At 34.3% G+C, this 19,241-nt stretch overlaps 1 protein-coding gene across 4 annotated transcripts; it reads right to left on the bottom strand.

Moving 5' to 3' along the window:
* Nucleotides 1-1,367: 1,367 nt before the first annotated feature.
* On the bottom strand, nucleotides 1,368-13,814 carry LOC132063942 (NAD-dependent malic enzyme 59 kDa isoform, mitochondrial). 4 transcript variants are annotated; one of them, XM_059456723.1, is made up of 20 exons: nucleotides 13,711-13,814; nucleotides 13,375-13,517; nucleotides 11,186-11,282; nucleotides 10,235-10,353; nucleotides 9,977-10,144; nucleotides 8,093-8,221; nucleotides 7,481-7,541; nucleotides 6,161-6,264; nucleotides 6,000-6,083; nucleotides 5,782-5,888; nucleotides 5,567-5,660; nucleotides 5,133-5,246; nucleotides 4,884-4,949; nucleotides 3,722-3,794; nucleotides 3,551-3,637; nucleotides 3,330-3,384; nucleotides 3,184-3,255; nucleotides 2,966-3,028; nucleotides 1,953-2,067; nucleotides 1,368-1,827 (listed from the first exon to the last, which is right to left on the bottom strand). In XM_059456723.1, exons 2-20 carry the CDS (start codon nucleotides 13,504-13,506, stop codon nucleotides 1,759-1,761), a joined length of 1,809 nt encoding a protein of 602 aa, XP_059312706.1. In that variant the 5' UTR covers nucleotides 13,507-13,517; nucleotides 13,711-13,814; the 3' UTR covers nucleotides 1,368-1,758. The 4 variants fall into 4 exon arrangements, with proteins under 4 accessions (XP_059312706.1, XP_059312705.1, XP_059312708.1 ...); XM_059456722.1 differs by having other exon boundaries at nucleotides 13,647-13,784; XM_059456725.1 differs by lacking the exon at nucleotides 13,711-13,814 and having other exon boundaries at nucleotides 1,368-1,636; nucleotides 1,715-1,827; nucleotides 13,375-13,640.
* Nucleotides 13,815-19,241: the final 5,427 nt, after the last annotated feature.

Genomic DNA, 19,241 nt, shown 5'->3' on the forward strand with positions numbered 1-19,241 from the left:
TTAACTAAACCCTGAAACGAAACGTGTTTAAGTGTTTTACAGGTTTTAAGCCTTCACGGGAATCACATAAATGATGTTTTCCTGTTTGGTTGACGAATTTTTCGTCATTGAAGGTTCTTGATATGTTTGGGAATGGAATTTCGGGAACTCTACCTAATGCTATGGGGAATTTAAGGTTAATCGAGGAGCTTAGACTAAGTAACAAATTAATTAACTGGTGAAATTCCTGCTAGTATTTCTACTAGTGCCGGTGGTGGAGGGCTGGAAATTTTAGTGGCAGAAGAGAAGAGGGGAAAAATGTGTTAGAGGATGATGAGGTTGCAATGTCACGTAGGATAGAATATCCTGAATAATTTTAACGAAGGAGGATATATTTGAACCAATAGTATAACGATAAGTAAAAAGATAATTAAGCACCTAAAATATAACGAAGAGTATATTTGGTCCTTTTCCGTTTATTAAATGGCCTATGGGGATAAACTGTGCGGTGAGAATTGCGACAAATAGAAGCCATCAGTTGTCGGACCACAGAAAGCAAAGCTATTGGTCACGGATAGCAATCATTATGTTCACACTTTTGTTTTCTTTTACATCTTCTGATTTTCGTTTTTATGCTCCCTCCGTACTTAAATATTCATCCCCCCATTTCATTTTTTGTGAATATTTAACGACAGATTTCAAGAAAAGAAAAAAAAGAATATGTTGAGACTTGTAATTTTAAACATGTTACACCATTTACTATATATTTATAAAATTATGCTATTAAGGGTAAAATAGAAATTAAAATATTTTCATACATAAAAATGTTATTCTAAATGTAACTTTGACGAACTGAGCTTATTTTAAAATATTTGAAGCTTTAGAAAACCAAAAAAAGCCTTGCATGTTTTTTAACAAATCCCCACTTACTGCTCCAATTAGTAAAATATTAATTGAGACATTTATAAAGAGAAAAAAGAGTATCTTAAACAAAGATTATAAGCTTAAGGCTATTATATAGGCTTATGCCCAGAAAACACCAATTGCTACGAAGCATCACTTGTCGGGTGATACTGTTTAAAGCAGCAAATATTCAGGCTGGATATGCTTAACTTAGCTGCCACCAACGAAGAAGTACTCCATTCATCTCAATTTATATTACAATCTGTTGTGGTCCAGAATATTAGAAATAATTACAGTAACGATTCAGTTCTATGTTATTGTCATAGGTTTCGAGATCTCAAATTCAGAACTACTTATTCAATTTTATAACTTCAATGTCTAGGTTTTCTGTATGGAACTACTCATGCTACGTTCTCTTCCAACTATGAAGTGGGACAAGAGTATTTAAAAACATTGAATTGCAATCCTTTCAAGCCCAAATCAAATTGTTTCAAATGCCATTTCATTTCAGCAAAAATCACAAAAATGAATAAAGTTCAATCAGTAGGGATTGGGGGAGAGGAATAAGAAAGACTGTTTTGGCTGCTGAGAGAAGGTATCAGCTTTTATTCTCAGATAACAAATACATCTCCTAGCCAAAATCAAAGGTTAAATGTGCTTCATCAGATCAACAAGAATGGCTACAACAGAAGTGCATTCAAAAATGAAATCTTTGAAGAGCCCTCGTCTCTTCCTTGGTTCAGCAACATTTGTCCTAGTAATTGTACACCTAAAACAATCAAGTTCGCGAAAAATTTGACCTTAACAGGCAATTTAGAGCAGCAGAACTTACTCCACTTCTAGTCGACATGTAATTTCAACCCAGGAAGTGCGTCTCTAATCGTGAACAAGAGGGCCATAGACAGGATACCACATATTTTGTCTCACATGTTCAATGGTCTCTTCCTGCATCCAACAAATGAAGCTCTTGAAAAAAAAGGCGGAAAAACATTTCTTTACTCCATACCATTATGAGTATTTATAACTGTTATCTTCATTTCATTTAGGAAATTCTAGTAATCTTTTTGTACCTTTGACATATGCTGCAACTCTCTTGCCCCAACATCACCGTGACCTTCTGCCAGGTCTTCAGCCACAGCAGCCCGTAAAACAGCAGCTCCAACCTGTGCTGTAATATCCCGAATTCTGCACAAAAAAAGAAATATTGGATACACAGTAGCTTTGGAAGCAATTTCACCTTTGCTACCTCTAAGTGAATGCATTCTGCAAGTGCAAATGATTAGGTCCAAAATACAAGTTTCCCGAAACTTCATCAAACAATCTCATGATTAGTAATCTCCCTCACAAAGGTTATCACTACTTTAGTCTCAAAATTGGTGAAGCGTGGAAAAAGAAAAAGAAAATGTTCGGCAACATTAGCACCACAATCTATAAGATTAACTAGCCCCCATTCATTGCTTTCAAAGTTTAGATCTCTGAATGCATGTTCAGAATAAATAAATATACAAAAGAGCAAATAAGAATTGGGGCGGGGGGTGGGGGGGGGGGGGGTGCCTGAGTGATTAAGTGTTTCCGATGTGAACTAACAAGATTGAAGTGTAGTAGCATTCACCCAGAGTGACTATAGGCACTTTACTACTGTCACTTTCGCATGATAGTAGCAAAGTAAGTGGGTTCATTCCTTGTGTCAGCATGTAATAGAAAGAATCAAAATCAGGAGAGATAAACATAGACATTTAAGCTTTACAAAGCACGTTGAACTTGAAGCATCGCTATCATCAGCATTTTGTGCATTGTCAATTTTGACTCCCTCAAATATGCATACTATAGTTAAATGACACAGTAAGAGGGGAGATAGGAATAAACCTGTGATCCAGAAATCCTATTTTAGGCCAAAACCAGTCACTAACATGTTCAACTAGCAGAATAAAAATATGATATTAAATTTATTAGTTGCAACAATCAATCAGTCATATCTAGTCAATGAAGGGCAGGGTGGGGAATATTTAGTACGTAAGATTTCACGTGTCCAAAATAAAAGCTCCATGAGCAAAGAATACTTTTCCCAGGACCAAGAGCTTACTCGTTAATGGATGGATACAAGATTCCTCTTTTGATTTCGTCATCTGACATGTAGGAAGCGAGGCTGCACGATCAAAACAAATATACAAATGTGTAAATGTATAGATAAGAGAAGGTTTTACTGCACCACACTTTTTAAACTAAACACAATACAAATTAAAAAGCTCACACCACCAATGGTCTAATCAAGTATAAGGAAACAGGATTGTCAGATCGTACCATTCCGCAGCAGCTTCTAACATTGTATCACTTATGTTTCGAGCACCAGAAAGAAGAGCTCCCAGACCAATGCTGAATTGCCAACAATAATCTTAGATGAGTGTGACGTTCAAAACAGTTAACATTGGTTTACAATCAGCACCTACCCAGGGAAGAGATACATGTTATTCGCTTGATTTACATGGCCCATCTTACCATTCCCTGAGAACATATTAGAATAGGATTCATAAGGTAATACAACATCAATAAGCGCAAAAGAGACTTAGACTGGGAAGTAGAGATGAATAAATAAAGAGTTGTTCAGTGACTGCAACAAGTATACATTAGGGATATGAAGAAAACAGGCATTCAAGAAACAAGAAACTACCTAGATCAACATTTTCAAAGGGACTCCCACTAGCAAAAACAATATCTTCTCCAGCATGCTTGAAAGCATCAACAGGACAGCATTCAGCTGTTGAACAGAATATACAATATGAAATCCAAGATCAAGACAAACAGCCGATAGAGGAAGCAAAAGATGGATGACAAGACAAACCATTGTTTGTAGGATTTGACATGGCAAAAATTGCAGGTCTAACAGAATCCGACTCTCTCATGGCCTTCAACACCTGAACGTCACACCAAAATTAGACAAGCACAAGTTGATAACAGACAACTGCAAAAATCTTTCAAGTGATTTAACTGATCAAAAATGAGAGTTCAAGTGATTTAATCTAAAGAATGAATAAACCCTCACATACTTCAACAAATTATGGAAAATAAAAGATCACTTAGGATGTTTTTGATATGGAGGAAAACATTTTCAGAAAATATTTTCCAATTTTCCCATGTTTGGTTGGTCAAAATGTTTTGGAAAACATTTTCTCTAGGAAAACAACTTCCTTAAAAATAAGGAAATGACTTCCCTAATAGAAGTAGGAAAACAAGTTCCATATGACATTCCAAGTTCATTGTCCTCTCCCCACACAACCAACACCCCAACCCCCACCTCTTGACCATCTCATCCCCTGCCACCCCCAAACCCCCACTCCCCACCTCATAGTGTTTTGCTAGATTACATATAAATGCTCTTGGGATAATATTGTTTTTGTTTACTTACGGAACACTAGAAAATAAGTAAGAAACCCATTTATTTTCCAAAAGAATATTTTCCTTCCTACCAAACGCACCCTTAAACTTTCACATTTATTTCTTTCTTATGATTTATCATAGAAAATCCTGAAGTACAACTTTGTTGATATGGGATGAAAAGGAATAAAAATAAATGTCTGAAAGGAATCTGCAAAAAGGTGAGGCAATGGAATAGGAAGAAAATCGGTAGATGAGATTAGATACGACTGTCAATGGCATAAGCTTCACAAGAATGTAGTGAATCAAACGAGTTGACCAAAAATAAGGTTTAGTTATGTTATCCATGATATCGTTTAAGAGCGACCAAAGGAGTCCAGGTGTGGATATATGACAAGAAAATTCAAATAACATATTATCCTACACTTGTTAAAGATCAATTAAAATGGTTAAATGTGCCAAATTAGCAACTTTGGTGCAGAGCAGCTAGAGAATAAAGATCCAATCGTTTCCATAAAGCATGACGAGAAGCTATGATGTCACACAATTAAATATGGCTGCTCCATGGCACAGTTCTAAGCTCCAAGCGTCACAAATAAGTGCTAAAGAAGAAAAAGAGCAAAGTGCACCTCCTCATGAAATATGCCTCCAACTCCTGACAAACCAAGAAGCACATGAGGCTTCACCTTTTTGACCTGAAGAACATTTAATCCCAGCATTACTGTCTTGGATAGCATAAAAGGCACTTAAATGAAAATATCAATTATTATTCCCTATGGCCTAATAATCAACAAGGTCAACAATTTTTAACAATGCAGAGACATCCTTCTACTAAGAGCAACTTAGTTTTGTACGCGCAGAGGTTCTATTAACATTACCACTTCAGCGAGACCTGCTCCCTCATGTAGTCCTAGCCCATCAATCTCATGATGGGCTTTAGCAAATGGTAATGCTGCTGGATCAATATCTTTCCTATCTTTCGTGATAAGACCCTGCATCAATAACAAATGACTATTACTCATCACATTGGAAGGAAGCAAATCTTAAATACCAACTGATTTCATGGACAGAAAACATGTGGTACTTGTCATGAAGCCCTGAGGCCCGTTGATGTGATTGGCGTATGAAACCTTGTTTTCATATATAATACATATTTTTATATATATTTAATGGTTATGTTGATCCCCAGTCTATAATGCAAGTATGGTTTGACACATTTGATAAAACACACATGCAAAAACAGGGAGCACATTTACATGTTCTGAATCAATATGGACTATAAACAATCTGTATCAACTATACAAAACCTCACATTTTTATCCAGAAGAAAAAAGTGGGGTTCTGCTGATGGTCCACCCATTCTTGAAACGGCTTGTAATGCCATCTTAAGAACACCAAGCCCCGCACTGAAATCCAGAAACCAATAAAGAAGAGAATACAAAATTAAGCCACCTCAAACAGGTATCTAAATAAGACAGAATTTCTTAGTAACAAAGGATAGGTTGTCAAAATTAATTTCGCCACTACCTTCCAGCTCCGACTACCACTATCTTTTGATTGGCAAAATCAGTCAATGGCCGGCCCTGTGCCCTAACTGTTCCTAATAGTCCAGCAAGAGCAACACCAGCTGTTCCCTATTGAACAAGAAGAGCAGAAGATAATTCTTTGTGCCAGTGGTGGCTGCAGAAAGGAGAACAAGGGCCAACAAGCAACCTCCAGCAAAGATCCAGGACCAAGAAAACTACCTGTATATCATCATTGAACATGCAAAACTTTTTGCGATAGCGATCCAGTGTCTCAAAAGCCCACTTTGCTTGAAAATCCTCAAACTAATAGCATTATTCAGATATATCAGTGCAATAGAAATAAATTAATATAAGATATCTATCTTTGAAAATAAATGGACCTGCACGACAGCCTTTGGCCAACGAGCATGAACAGCTTCCACAAATTCATCAACTATTGACAAATATTCATCTCCTTCCAACCTAGGTTGTCGCAGACCAAGATCTGTAAAATTAAAATCATATAAGAAGCACTAAGCCTTGCACTCAACTTAAAGAGCAGAATGAGGGGTGAAAAGGGCTAATTGTCAAAACTAGACCTGTATAATATCTGATAATTGCATCCTCACTCATCACAAATTGAATAGAGCTACTATGTTACTTTGCTATGTGGTGTTAAGGAAATGGACATTCGGCCTAACTGAAGTATTAGAAAATGGACCTTTGGCCTAACTCAATCCAAAAAGCTAGCTCATAGGATGAGAATTTCCCAAGACCATAAGGGGATATAGCAACCCATTCCCTCAACCAATGTGGAACACTTAACACCCTCTTACACGCCCTAGACTAGACATTTGGAGCATGGACGATATAACAAGGGACCCAACATTGGGCAAACCAAGCACAGGGATGGGCCAGCTCGGAAAACATGTTTAGAAATGGACCTTAGCCTGACTTAATCACAAGATATAACTCATGAGGTGAGTATTGACAAAGATCCTATATGCAAAAGTATCCCCAGAGAGGAGGAGGAGGAGAAGGAAAGGTGAAGCAACTTTTAGGAGTTCAGAACTTTAAGCCAAGTGGGGTCTACCAGAAACAGCCTCTACCCATCATAAGGTAGGAGTAAGGTCTGCATATACTCTACCTTCTCCAAACCCCACCTGGTGAGATTGTACTGGTATATTGTTGTTGTTGTTAAGCTAAGTATTAGGAGTTTACCCGGCTTCGATTCCCAGCAACAGAACATTTTAAATCACCTAAGATATGTAATAGCAATCTGGCTAGGATATCTAATCACATTTAGAGTTTCTGTTTCATAACTAATACTTACTAAAGAATGATTTCCTTCTATTTTTTAATAAGGTAAGGTAAAATTTCATTAAATAAGTACTAAGAAGGTAGTAAAAGCATTTTTTATTTTAAGATTATTAACAGTTAGATGTTGAAACTATTGCATTTGGCGTTTGGAACGACCTTGGTAATTGAAATTCCATTAGTCATAGAATGTAAACTTATAAAATTCTAATTATTAGAGATTCAACAGTATGTGCAGCTTGAAGACAGGTACCAACAAGAAGATGATCATCTTTTAGGATTAACCGCAAGGACCAGAAAATCCTCCAGCATGGAAGAAGCCAAAATCAAATGAGGTGTGAGAATATTAGATTACTAATACTTTTTTTGGATGGAGTACTACACATTAAAAACTTCTTACTCACAAAGAGGGTCTTCTAGAAGCTTCTGATTGTTGGTACCAACGTCAAGCATAACTGGGAGCACCTGTTAAGCATAGGCATAGGCATAGGTAAGACTGGCAGACAACATATTTTTGCCAACCTGAAGACACACCATTAACACAAGTGTTAATTTTTTATTTTTTATTTTTTTGAAATACAAGTGTTAATTTTTTTTTTTTTATTTTTTTTTTTTTTTTTTTTGAAATACAACAATCACCAGTTCTACTATTCAAGGAGCAAATTGTGTGTTCATCAATTTTGATTAAATTGTACTGTACAAGACACTGATAATTACAAATGAGATAGGCCGACTTGCCAAACATCAGCATTAGCAGTCATTACTTAACACTAGAACAAAGCCTCACTGTAAGTCTGGAATCATTTCCTTTGCTTAATTTTATTTACGACTTTTTGGATAGGCTAGTTAGACAGATTGATATCCTTGACAAATCCATATCAGATGTCTATGTTTCATAGCACTTCGGATTTAAAGCGGGATATGCAAAAGATACTAAGCATCTGCAACAAATAAACTGATAATGGTGTAGCACATGAAAGTGAAATTGCAGAGCAAATAGTAACTTCCATACATACTCTTTGTGGGTTGATACCAGCAGCTGCTACGTACATGTCAAGTTTGCCAATTGGTATGCCTATCCCCTGAACTCCAAGATCACCAAGGCCAAGAATACGGCTTCCATCAGTCAGAACGATCATGTCTACCTGCAAAGAAAAGACCAGAATGCATTGGGTGATTCTATTTGATCAAAGCTGTGAGCTTTTGTTCTAAAAAGATGATCCGTATCAAAAAGGTTAAAGTTTGGAAGATTTTTTCAGCTGCACTTCATTTGTGTTTTGCATAATTCTGAAACATCTACTATTTAACTTTCTATACCCAAGTTCTGAAAAAGGGAAAGGAACAATATAACATGGGCTGAAATTGTCACTGTACTTAAAAAAATAAACCAATAACCAGTAACTTAGCTCCTCGCCATCCAAACAAACACCACAAATTCCTGCATCAGTCAATAAGAGGCAGGAGAAGCTAATGAGAGATTTCCTGTGAAGGCAGCACGTTTCGGCAGATTGGGTATCTGTAAATTCAAAATATACAACCGTGTTTTGATGGGAAAATGGCTCTGGAGATTCACATACGAGAAGAATGTTATTTGAAGGGTAATTGAGTAAAGTATGGTCTGCGTCAATATGGATAGTTCTCCAAGTAAGTGAAGCTTCACATGGTGTCTTGTAGAGAGGATTTTAGGGAAAAAAGAGATTTCTGAAAGTTCATGAGATTCTCGTGGGGACCCTATCTGCTTTTGGCTTGACTTGCTGAGTGATACTTCTTTAAAAGGAAACTACCCCAGTTAATTCTTTGTTACATAACAAGATTGTACCGTAGCTGATATTCTTAAAACAGATGATACAGAAGTGTCTTAGGACATATCTTTTAGGAGAACTTTACATTACCGGAAACTGAAGAGGTGGAATCATTTCCCCATAGGTTATAAATACACAGATCAGGGAGATCAGTGGCCAGATTTTGAAAGGGTCAGCCTCAAAATGCTTCACGGTGAAGTCACATTATAGTCAATTCATATACTAGGGGTGAGTAAATGCCTGTACAAAAATCACCCAGAGCTCCAGTGTACCAAGGAAGATGGCAATTTTTGTATGGAGGGAGGCGTCAAATGCTATTTTGACAGCATACAATATAAGAAAAAGAAGATGTATTATTGTCAGATTTTGTGTCAGTAAATGGCACGGAGAGGAGAATGATCTTCTCTTACGTTATAGCTTTACTTCGGAATTATGGGCATCGGAATTTTCCATGTCCAATTTTTTATTTTATTAGGTAAAGGTTACACTTTCCATGTTCAATATCCACTGGGTTCTGGCCAGGACATGATTGAAACGATCAAGTTTCTAGATTAACAGATTGGGAGCACGAAGGTTCTAGATGACAGCACTTTTTTTTTTTTTTTTTTTTTTTAAGAAACAGAACAACTTTTCTTGCACATCAGGAGTTCTCTTTTGTCTACATTGTAACTTTGGAGAAAACAGGAAACCAACTTGTATAGATGATTGGTTAGAATATTTTAAGCTTAACGCATACTTGTATCATATAACTTTTGTACAAACGACATAGAAAATCATAGAGTTAGAAAGTTAGAAACTACACAAAATTGGGCCCAACAACTATTTACACTGTCTCGACACATCAAAAACTGATGCACTGGTGAAAGCAGCAGAAAGTAAGGACAACAACCCCAGAGTATTTGCAGACTCTGAATTAAAGAAGATCAAGCTTCAGTAAAATTTACACCAAAAACGAAAAACACAAAGGAGGAATGACATCTTTCAAGCTTAGGTGAATGCAGAAGACAAAAAAGAGCTCCATCTATCTGGAACTTCAAGATAATTGAAATGACAGAAGGGGAAGCTGAAAAATCAGAAAGTCGTGAAATCACATAGTACCTGAGTAGAAGGCCAGTTGAAGATCATTGACATCATCTCTCCCTTATCTTTGGCACTGAAATACATGCCACGTGGACGTCTAAACAAGCCAGAGTAGTTTTGGCAAACCAATCCTACTGTTGGAGTGTATATTATGGGAGCAAAATCTTTGATATTGTCAATTAGAACCTGAGAAGAAAGGTTAGGGATTAACTTCAGCTAGAAATAGTTTATTTGTACTTAGCATTAGCAAGCATGATTTGCAACCACCAGACTTACTCGGTAGTACAATGTCTCATTCCTATCATGCAGCCTATTTAAGATCCTCCATTTTGCTAATGAGACAACACTGTCTGGTTGACCTTCAGTATTTTTCTCAAGTGATCGAAATGACTCCACTAGCAGTACAACAAAAGAAAGAATATGGTATTAGCCAACACAACTTAAGAAGAATATCTTAACAATAATACTTATTAAACAGAAAGACATAACAGTACACTGATGGATATGCATTAACATCACTGCCAACATGAGTGAAATTGGAGATAGTGTGCCTGAGTATGATACATAAGACAGTTGAATAGACCAAAAAAGTTTACATGAAATAGATGCTTCAGTGATAATTCCATATTTCCATTAGAATAAAGTTTGTATGGTCAACAGTCAATGCCATTACAAACTTTAAGTTTTCGCAATCAAATCTATTAAATGGGATGCATTTTACATTGGTAATCTGGAAACAACTGTTGATAACTTCTTCCACATTTGTTGGCTGTAGATAGCTCCAGTGCCAAAAGTACTTTTGAAATGCTGGCAGGAAAATAAAAACAGGTTCCATCTTTTTGAGAAGGTAAAAGTTTTATTACTAAACAGTACACCAAGACAGTACTGCAGCAAATACAAAAGTCAGGACTTGTTTTACATAACATATTCAGGGATTCTAACAAGTCCAGCATATCATGCAAATTCAAAACTAACTACCCTTTCATCCAGAAGTACAAAATTCTGCATACATCTATACTTAACAACAGAGATCGTCTCCTTTTTATCTTCAAAACATAAAGCCCTAAGCCAGGTTCTATCAAAGTTAGAAACCACCAACAACGGAAGCGAGAGTGATCAGGAAGTTTCTTCTAAATATATTGAGCGTAGACCCCTCTTTTTCTATAAAGAACTGAATATTAACTTGCGTGCAAGCAACAAGGGCTTAGTATAAAACAGCCAACTTACTGAAGCGGTCATATTGCTGTTCAAACGATATTACGCGAGGTGGGAGGAGACCACGCAGCCCCAATCGATCTCTTTCCGTCATTGGGAATCCTGTGTCCTATTTTTTGTTTATTGCAGACAATAACATCAAGTTACATCAATTTCATTCAACTATTACAAATTTTGAAAGAATACATAAGTAAATAAAAGCTTGCTCTCTCTAACAGCTTAAACTTTTATATGAGAAGGTTCACACAATTTAACATGGTATCATATCAGAATAGACAGAGGTCCTGCATAGTCAACACTACCCATTGTCAACAAGAATTTCTACATATTTAGCCTTTGAAAAAGAATCGGGACCACATGTGAAGGGGTGTGTTGGAAGGCATGATAAAGTAAGTAAAATGTGCCCTCTCTAACATTTTAAGCTTTTAGATGAGATGGTTCACACAATTTAACAAGAATCATACATGTTGTAATCTCTTTTTCTTCATACATATCGTCATCAAAATATCTTTTTTTGATAACCGTGGTGTCCGAGCCAGCTTGCACACACCTCAACTAATTCCACGGTATACCTGCCACCTCCCACCATTAATAGGTACCAAGTAACTCTATCCACAAGTCTAGGACAGATAGGGAAGAAATCACCTAGTTTTTTTGTCTCTGCTAGGATTTGAACCTGAGACCTCATGATTCTTAACCCACTTCATTGACCACTAGGCCACACGCTTGGGTGCAAAATTTTGTGACGTGGGCCAAAATCGAACCAAAATATTGTATTCTTAAGGTTGTGCCAATCCTGGTCTCTTGACTAAGCTTGTGAGGATGTATAAATCATGGTCTCTAGAGAAACATAAAGCTTAATTCTGAACTCTTGAAGATATAATGTGTATTATTTGTTTATCTTCTTATTAATTTATTACTACATTTTTCTTATAAGGGTTGATGCTCAGAAGAATATAGAACCATATGCCTTCTTGGACAGCCTAAACTCCGTGACATTGTGGAGATATCTCTGCATAATGTTTTACTTATGAAATTTCTAGTAAGAAACACAGAAGATTATAAATCCCAACGAGGTCATCACGGTATTGTTCTATTTGCTTCGACATTTGGCTTATGAATTTTCAGTATAGTTCCTTTCAGTTTCTGGAATCACATAGACAGAGCACCACATGTGAGCCTGTTTATGAGTAACCTAATAGGACAATTTGGTCCACCTACCATTCCTTCACATATTATACAAGCATAATTTAACTCATTATATACCCAAAACTACAACACCAGTAACAAAACAAGTACACCTCAATACAAAAATAGTTCGGTTGGCTATATGAATCCTCTATATCCATTTCCTCAATAAAATTCCAACTCTCTAGGGAATGAAGCAAAGATCAAAATTTAGGTGTAAAAACTTAGTCTGTGGACACATTACTTCAAAAGTAGCATCTCATAACTCATATCACATAACCCAATTTAATTAATACATCAAGACAAACCAAATTCAATGCGTATTACTATCTGTTGCCTCATTTGCTTTTATCTATGCTATTTTATTACTCCCTCCGGATCAAAAAAAGAGTCCACTTAGCCTTATTTTCTTGGATTAAAAAAAAGAGTATAGCAAATCAAGAAAGAATTAACCTTGTTTTTCCATATTTGTCCCTATTAAATGTTATATGATCAAATCCCAATGCCTATTTAATTAGGGGTAGTTTAGTCAAATTACTTATTTTAGTCTAGGAGTTAGTATTTTCTTAAAGGGTGTGCAAATGGCTAAGTGGACTCTTTTTTTGATCCGCAGGGAGTATCATATTTTCTTGATAACATGCTTCACATCCTTGTCTTTTCCTTCGGCAGTCTAGTTAAACAAGCTCTCTACCCCCCCACAAAGGTAGGGGAGTAAGGTCTGACGTATCCTACTCCTCCTCTCAGGCACCGCTTGTGGGGCTACCTGGCTGGGTATGTTGTTGTTATTGTTGTATCAAGATAAACCAAAAAAGTTACCACTATTTGGCAAATCCAGTTTAAAAATGGGTCCCTCCAGATTAAACCAAAAACCTTATTTTTCACTGCAAGAATTTCAACTAATAACTTACTAAACAAAATCTCCAAAAAGAAAAATCCAAATAAACCAGATCATGCTCTTCCAATCCTAATTAAGCAAAAAGTTGAAAAATACTAAAAAACAAAAAAAATCAAACCTTATTGAACCAGGGATCATGAAGAATATCAGCACCACGTTTGTGAACAATAGATGGAGCTGCTATAGCCGTCGATAATAACCGCCGTGTACGGCGGAAAGTCGACGTGGCAGATCGAGCGGCTCTCCACATTGTATACGCTCCTTAAAACAAAACACAAACACAAACACAAACAACAATAGTAGCAGCGAATCAATACAACTTTGAATTCAACTTATGTTGTTCGTTGTGTCAATGTGAAGAAAAAAAAACAAGAACATCAAGAGCAATACTAATCCATGAATATGTGAAGAGTCAAGAAGTGATATATTTATACTGTCCTTCAACGCTACTTACAGGCTGCTGCCCCAGTGAGTTGTGACTATATATATATTCCTTTTACTTTTCTTTCCTTTTTAGACTCTCCCTTTTTTGGAGTTATTTTTTCACTCCCTTTATCTTAATCTTTATAACATTCTTTATGGTAGAATTTTAAAACATTATTATAAGAATTTAGATTCATTTAAAAATCTGTATTTAAAATTTCTTAATCAAACTGGCCTTTTTCTTGTTATTTTATATTTTCTGTCGTAATTACTAACGTAATTCATAAGTTATGTTAGCATATTAAACTTGGTCTAATAAAATAGAGTATATAATATTAAATGAAATTTGAAATAGTACATTTTAATACTTTTCTTCTTCACTTTTTTTTTTTTGGTTGTTGCTTTCACTTATGTGTGAATTCTACCTGGTCAATTGTCAATCATACAAAGAAGGAGGGTCGCATAGTTGATGTTTGACTAATCCTCTAAATATTAAATTAGTAGTGACATATTCATAACTCTACATCATATATGGGGCCAAAATAAAGTGAAATGAATATAAAGGTTTTCTAAACCCAACTTTGTGTGGCATGGTGGAAAGATCAACAACTAACAAACACAGCGTTATCAACCTCATATACGGGTTTGGAGAAGATAGAGTGTACGTAAATTTTATTCATACTTTGAAAGAACAGAGAGAGGTTGTTTTCTATAGACTCTCGGCTCAAAGAACGATGAAAAACAGAATAACAATAAGATAATTAGATGATCGATGCTAAAGAAACAACAAGTAATAAAAGAAATCTAAAAATAAGAAAATACAAAAATAATACTAATACTCCTGGAATGGGAAAGAAATATGTTCGACAACCTACTAACCTTCTATCCTAATTCTTGACCTCCACACCCTCCTATTAAGGGTCATGTTCTCGATGAGCTGAAATTGTGTTATATCATGCCTAATCTCCTACCTCTACCCCTTCTCAAGCCCACTACGGCCAATTTCTCACACCTCCTAACCGAGACATCTGCACATCTCCTCTTCATATGCCCGAACCATCTCAGCCGCCACTTCTCGCATCTTGTTCTCCATGGAGGCCACTCCCACCTTATCTCGATATCTTCATTTTATCTCTTCTAATGTGCCCACACATCCATCTCAACATCCCCATCTCTCACTCTCATCTTCTGAACATGAAGAATTCTTGACTTACCAACACTCCGTCCCATATAATATCACAGTGAAAAAGATCTTGGTCTAAATATCTATTCACAGTATAGGTTTTAAAAAAATTATCTAACAAAAAATTGATAAATAGAGTTACTTTAATTATACCTTTTTTTTTTTGGTGAAAGTCCGAAAGTGTAATTAATAACTTTTTATTTTCAATTTATTTATGTGAAAATAGTTTAACTCGATGCCAAAAATAAGAAAAAATTTAGAAATATATTTTTTAAAAACAAATTAATAAGAAAATAGTTTAAGGAGTACTGCTTATATATATACACATTATGTGTGCTGTAGAATCTTGAAAAGTAAAAGAGCAGTAGAAACTTGAAGCCGTTGAGTTGAAAGTAGGGGCTGGCCAATATTGGGGCTTCTAGTGAACGGTCAGCATACTGTCCGGTTAGAAACACGGGCAATAAAAGGGTAAAATGGGAATTTTGGGTAAGCCAATAATAGAACGTGGGGTCACTAGCATCATCATTAGAAGTAATAAGTGGTAGAGTGGCAGCACCTGGAAGTTTCTTATAAGGGATTTTTACAGTACTCTGTATCTATGTGTATGTAGTTGTATTTGGATAGTGATAATATTATATATATTTTATATTGCTAATAAATATACATACGTTTGCACTATTTTTATGCATATATATATATATATATACTATGTTCAAAACACGATAATATAACGTTGTAGTTTGGGCTCCATATCTAAAAATTTATTATATTAGTGTTTGTTACGAATCTGAAAGTTGACAAAAATTTATTAATACTTTTTAAAAGAGAAGACTTGTTTAAAGGAAACTATTTTCCTCTTTTTTAGATAAAACAATAGCAATATTTAAGCATCAGTTGATACTTTGAATTTTAATTTAATTAATTTAAAGGTGTAAAATATTCTATTGTTAATGTATGTAGATTAGACCTAAACAATACTTATTATCTTTTATCAAATTTTAATTTGGATAATTCTAATTCAAATTATTAAATTAATTTTACACGTTTAAAACGAAACAAAGTAGAAATTTAATTTTCTATTTAAACGAAGAACTACTATTTTTTAATTTTTGGTAAATATTCTTGGTTTAGCTCATTTTACTTGTCATGTTGTCTTTTGCATGATTTTTTAAGGAAACGTCAATTAGAAATATAATTTGACTAATTTACCTTATTAATTATTTGATCTCCATTTAATATTATTTTTTCTTTTATGACGTTAATCTCTTTTCACATTTATTAGAGTAAGAATAAAAATGAAAAAGTAATTAAATTCTATCTTATTTTAAAATATAAATATTTTAAGTATATTTATTTAGTAAACATAACAAATAAATGACATGGCGGAATAGCAAATACAACAGTTAAATATCTAGATTAGATCTCAAGTTAATATAAGAAAAGAAAGGAAATTGTATGGTTTGGCTACTTAACCTTTTGAAGAAATAATTTCATTTGCTCCCACTAATGAGTTGATACGCATGTGGCAATGGATCCACCATTATTGACTTAATGGGATACTTTGGAAATTACATGAATATTGTTTGATTTTTTAATATGGGGTGCACGTTTTTTTTTTTTTTGACATTGTTTTTTTTTTAATAGGGGGTCTACTTTTTTTTTTTTTTTTTTTTTTTTTTGATATTGCTTGATTTTTTTAATATGGGATTCACTTTTTTTCCCGTGAGTTTGAAGATGGTGAGGTCCACTTTTTTTTTTTTTTTTTTTAATATTGCTTGGTGTTTTTAGTATAGGGCCCCACCTTTTTTTTTAAGTAGAAAATACGGCTCGAAATTTTAAAGCTAATTTAATTTAGGATAAGGGATCAAATTTATTCCTAAACTAAGTGATATAGAATAGATTTGCCCTCCATTAATAGCTAGGGTTAAATATGCCATCGTCATTGTTAGTTGGGATCAAATTTGCTCCAAAACTATGCAAAATGAAGTTATGAAACAAATTTGCTCTTGTTTTTAACTTTTTTGTGCATTTGAAACATGTAAATTAGATTTGCATATTAAGTAATTACTCTCTCCGTTCACTTTTACTTGTCCACTTTAGCATATCAAAGAAATACAAACTTTTTTTTTCTTATTTGACCATTAACATTAATTACTCATTTCCAAATCATTTTTCAAGTTCAATGAGATTATACACCAATTAATATGGGTATTATAGTAAAATATATATTTTATTTATTAATTTTTAAGGAACGTGCAAAGTCAAAAGTGGACACGTAAAAGTAAACCGAGGGAGTAGTTAAAAAGTAGGAGTATTATCATTTCATCGGATCTTCTTACAAGTAAAATATTTTGAGGTTGAGTTTTAAAGCAATGAATTAGATTAATATCGAAGATCTCAATTTGTGTGAGACAAAAGCATATTATGAAACGTCTAAGAATTTATGATCAAAGGAAAATTATCCGACTGCCCAAAAATAATTAACTCATCATTTTTTTGGAGTGGAGGGAGCAGTTTGTTTATTTTTTGTAGTTTCTAGACTAGAAGATGGTACTAACAAAATGGGGTTATTTGTGCAAATTAAATGCTTGAGTCCAACATTTTATTTCCTTTTTCAGAATACCTTTTTTTTTTTTTTTTTTCTTCTTCTTTTGAGGACAAGTGTGCTATGAGCCTATGACATTGTCGAATCATCCTACCATTACCTTGAAAAACATCACGTGACCACAATATTTTCTATAGCAAAAGGAAATCTGCTATTTGCTACTCAAGGAGACATTCATTAATTGATTTAATTTTATCTATAGTCAAGTCATCATTCTTAGAATACTTCAAATGTAGTTATTTCATGGAAGACCACGAAACTTTCATATGATCAGTCAAATTTTCTCTAACTTAGTGATCAAACTAACAACAACTATAATAACCAGCCAACATAAAACTTTGAACAAAATTTGGAAGAAATATATATAACTTCAAGTTAATGAATTCAGAATGGACGTTATTTATTTTATATAAATTTAATATTTCTCTCGCATATATTAGTTTGAACGAACGGTAGTCAGTGACAAATGCACCTTGGAATTGATGGTTTAATTGAAGTTGCTTCTAAAATCTGTTTTTTTTGAAAAATGTTATTTTTTGTCAAAAGTACTTTTGGCTAATATCAGTTTGTATTTAGTTAATCAATTTGAAAAACACTTTTATTAATATTAGAGCAGCAATTTGTGCTTGGCCAAAGTTCTAAAAGTATTTATGCAGAAAAGCTACTATTCAGCTTATGAAAAATAATTTTTTCTATTAATCAAAACACTTTTTTATTTTCTAAAAGGCTGGACTATAAATATTGAATTTGCTTGTAACAATGTAGGATATTGTTTCATTCACTGTTATAATACTTAATTAAGTAGCTTCGTGACTCTTGTTTCGATCTTTTACGATCGGTCATTATTAGGATTAAAAAATACACTACTTTTGATGAATCCAACACACACCCGTTGACATTTTTAAAGAGTCCGAGCAACATAGCTTAATAGTGCTTGCGCAGGTCTGATGTGCCCATGTTTAAAGATTCTTCTTTGAAAGTGTTAAGCTCAACTTGTAACTTTATTTCTTAGAATAATCACCACGTTTAAGGAGATTTTGATTCTGAAGGCTAAATTTGCTATACTTGGTGGAGGTAATACCTTTTTAGTACCAGATACCTGCTTTGTATGTTCCAGCATGATATTTGTCTTGTCACCAAGAATTTATTCTCTAGATATGCTTTGCATAGGTCATAAATAACCTTAAATTATTAAAATGATACTTTCTTACACTTCATTCTTTATGGGGTACTGTTTTGAAATAAACGAATGTTAACATCTTTGAGAAAAATTAGTCATTTACCTATCGAACTTTAATGATTCATAAATTCAACTTGATACTGTGAAATCGTTTTAAAGCTTGCTATTAATAAACATAAACTAGATAATTACTTTATACATGCACTGGCTGAAGGTAGTATATATCCAGTGCATTAGTCAAGATGCGCTTAAATTGGTCCAGCCATTACTGTTATTAGAAGTTACTTTATCATATCTTTGACCCCTTTGAAATTAGATATAAATTTTAATGCAAGATTACTTTTATATCTGGTACAGTTAATCTCTTCAAGATTACAGTGGCATACTAGTCAAAGTGGAGCTAGCATTGTTTATCATGGCAAATAAAGTTTTCTACCCCATATGGAATAATTCTATTTTGTCAGGCAGCTACTCTATTTTTCTTTTTATTATTTACTGAAAAGAATAAAGCAGCACAAAGATTATGAATGGTGGGCATGCAAATGCAACCAATTCAGTGAAAATTTTGGAATTGATTCTAAAAGCAAAATGACC

This window comes from Lycium ferocissimum, chromosome 7 (assembly GCF_029784015.1).
Source record: "Lycium ferocissimum isolate CSIRO_LF1 chromosome 7, AGI_CSIRO_Lferr_CH_V1, whole genome shotgun sequence".
In the NCBI taxonomy this organism is placed as follows: domain Eukaryota; kingdom Viridiplantae; phylum Streptophyta; class Magnoliopsida; order Solanales; family Solanaceae; genus Lycium; species Lycium ferocissimum.

Excerpts from the sequence above, each read along its gene's own strand:
- LOC132063942 (XM_059456723.1), bottom strand. The coding sequence starts at position 13,506 with ATGTGGAGAGCCGCTCGATCTGCCACGTCGACTTTCCGCCGTACACGG. Across the intron at positions 10,354-11,185 it reads ACAGCAATATGACCGCTTCA|TGGAGTCATTTCGATCACTT; the intron begins GTAAGTTGGCTG and ends TTGTACTGCTAG. Across the intron at positions 5,661-5,781 it reads GTGGTAGTCGGAGCTGGAAG|TGCGGGGCTTGGTGTTCTTA; the intron begins GTAGTGGCGAAA and ends TCTGGATTTCAG.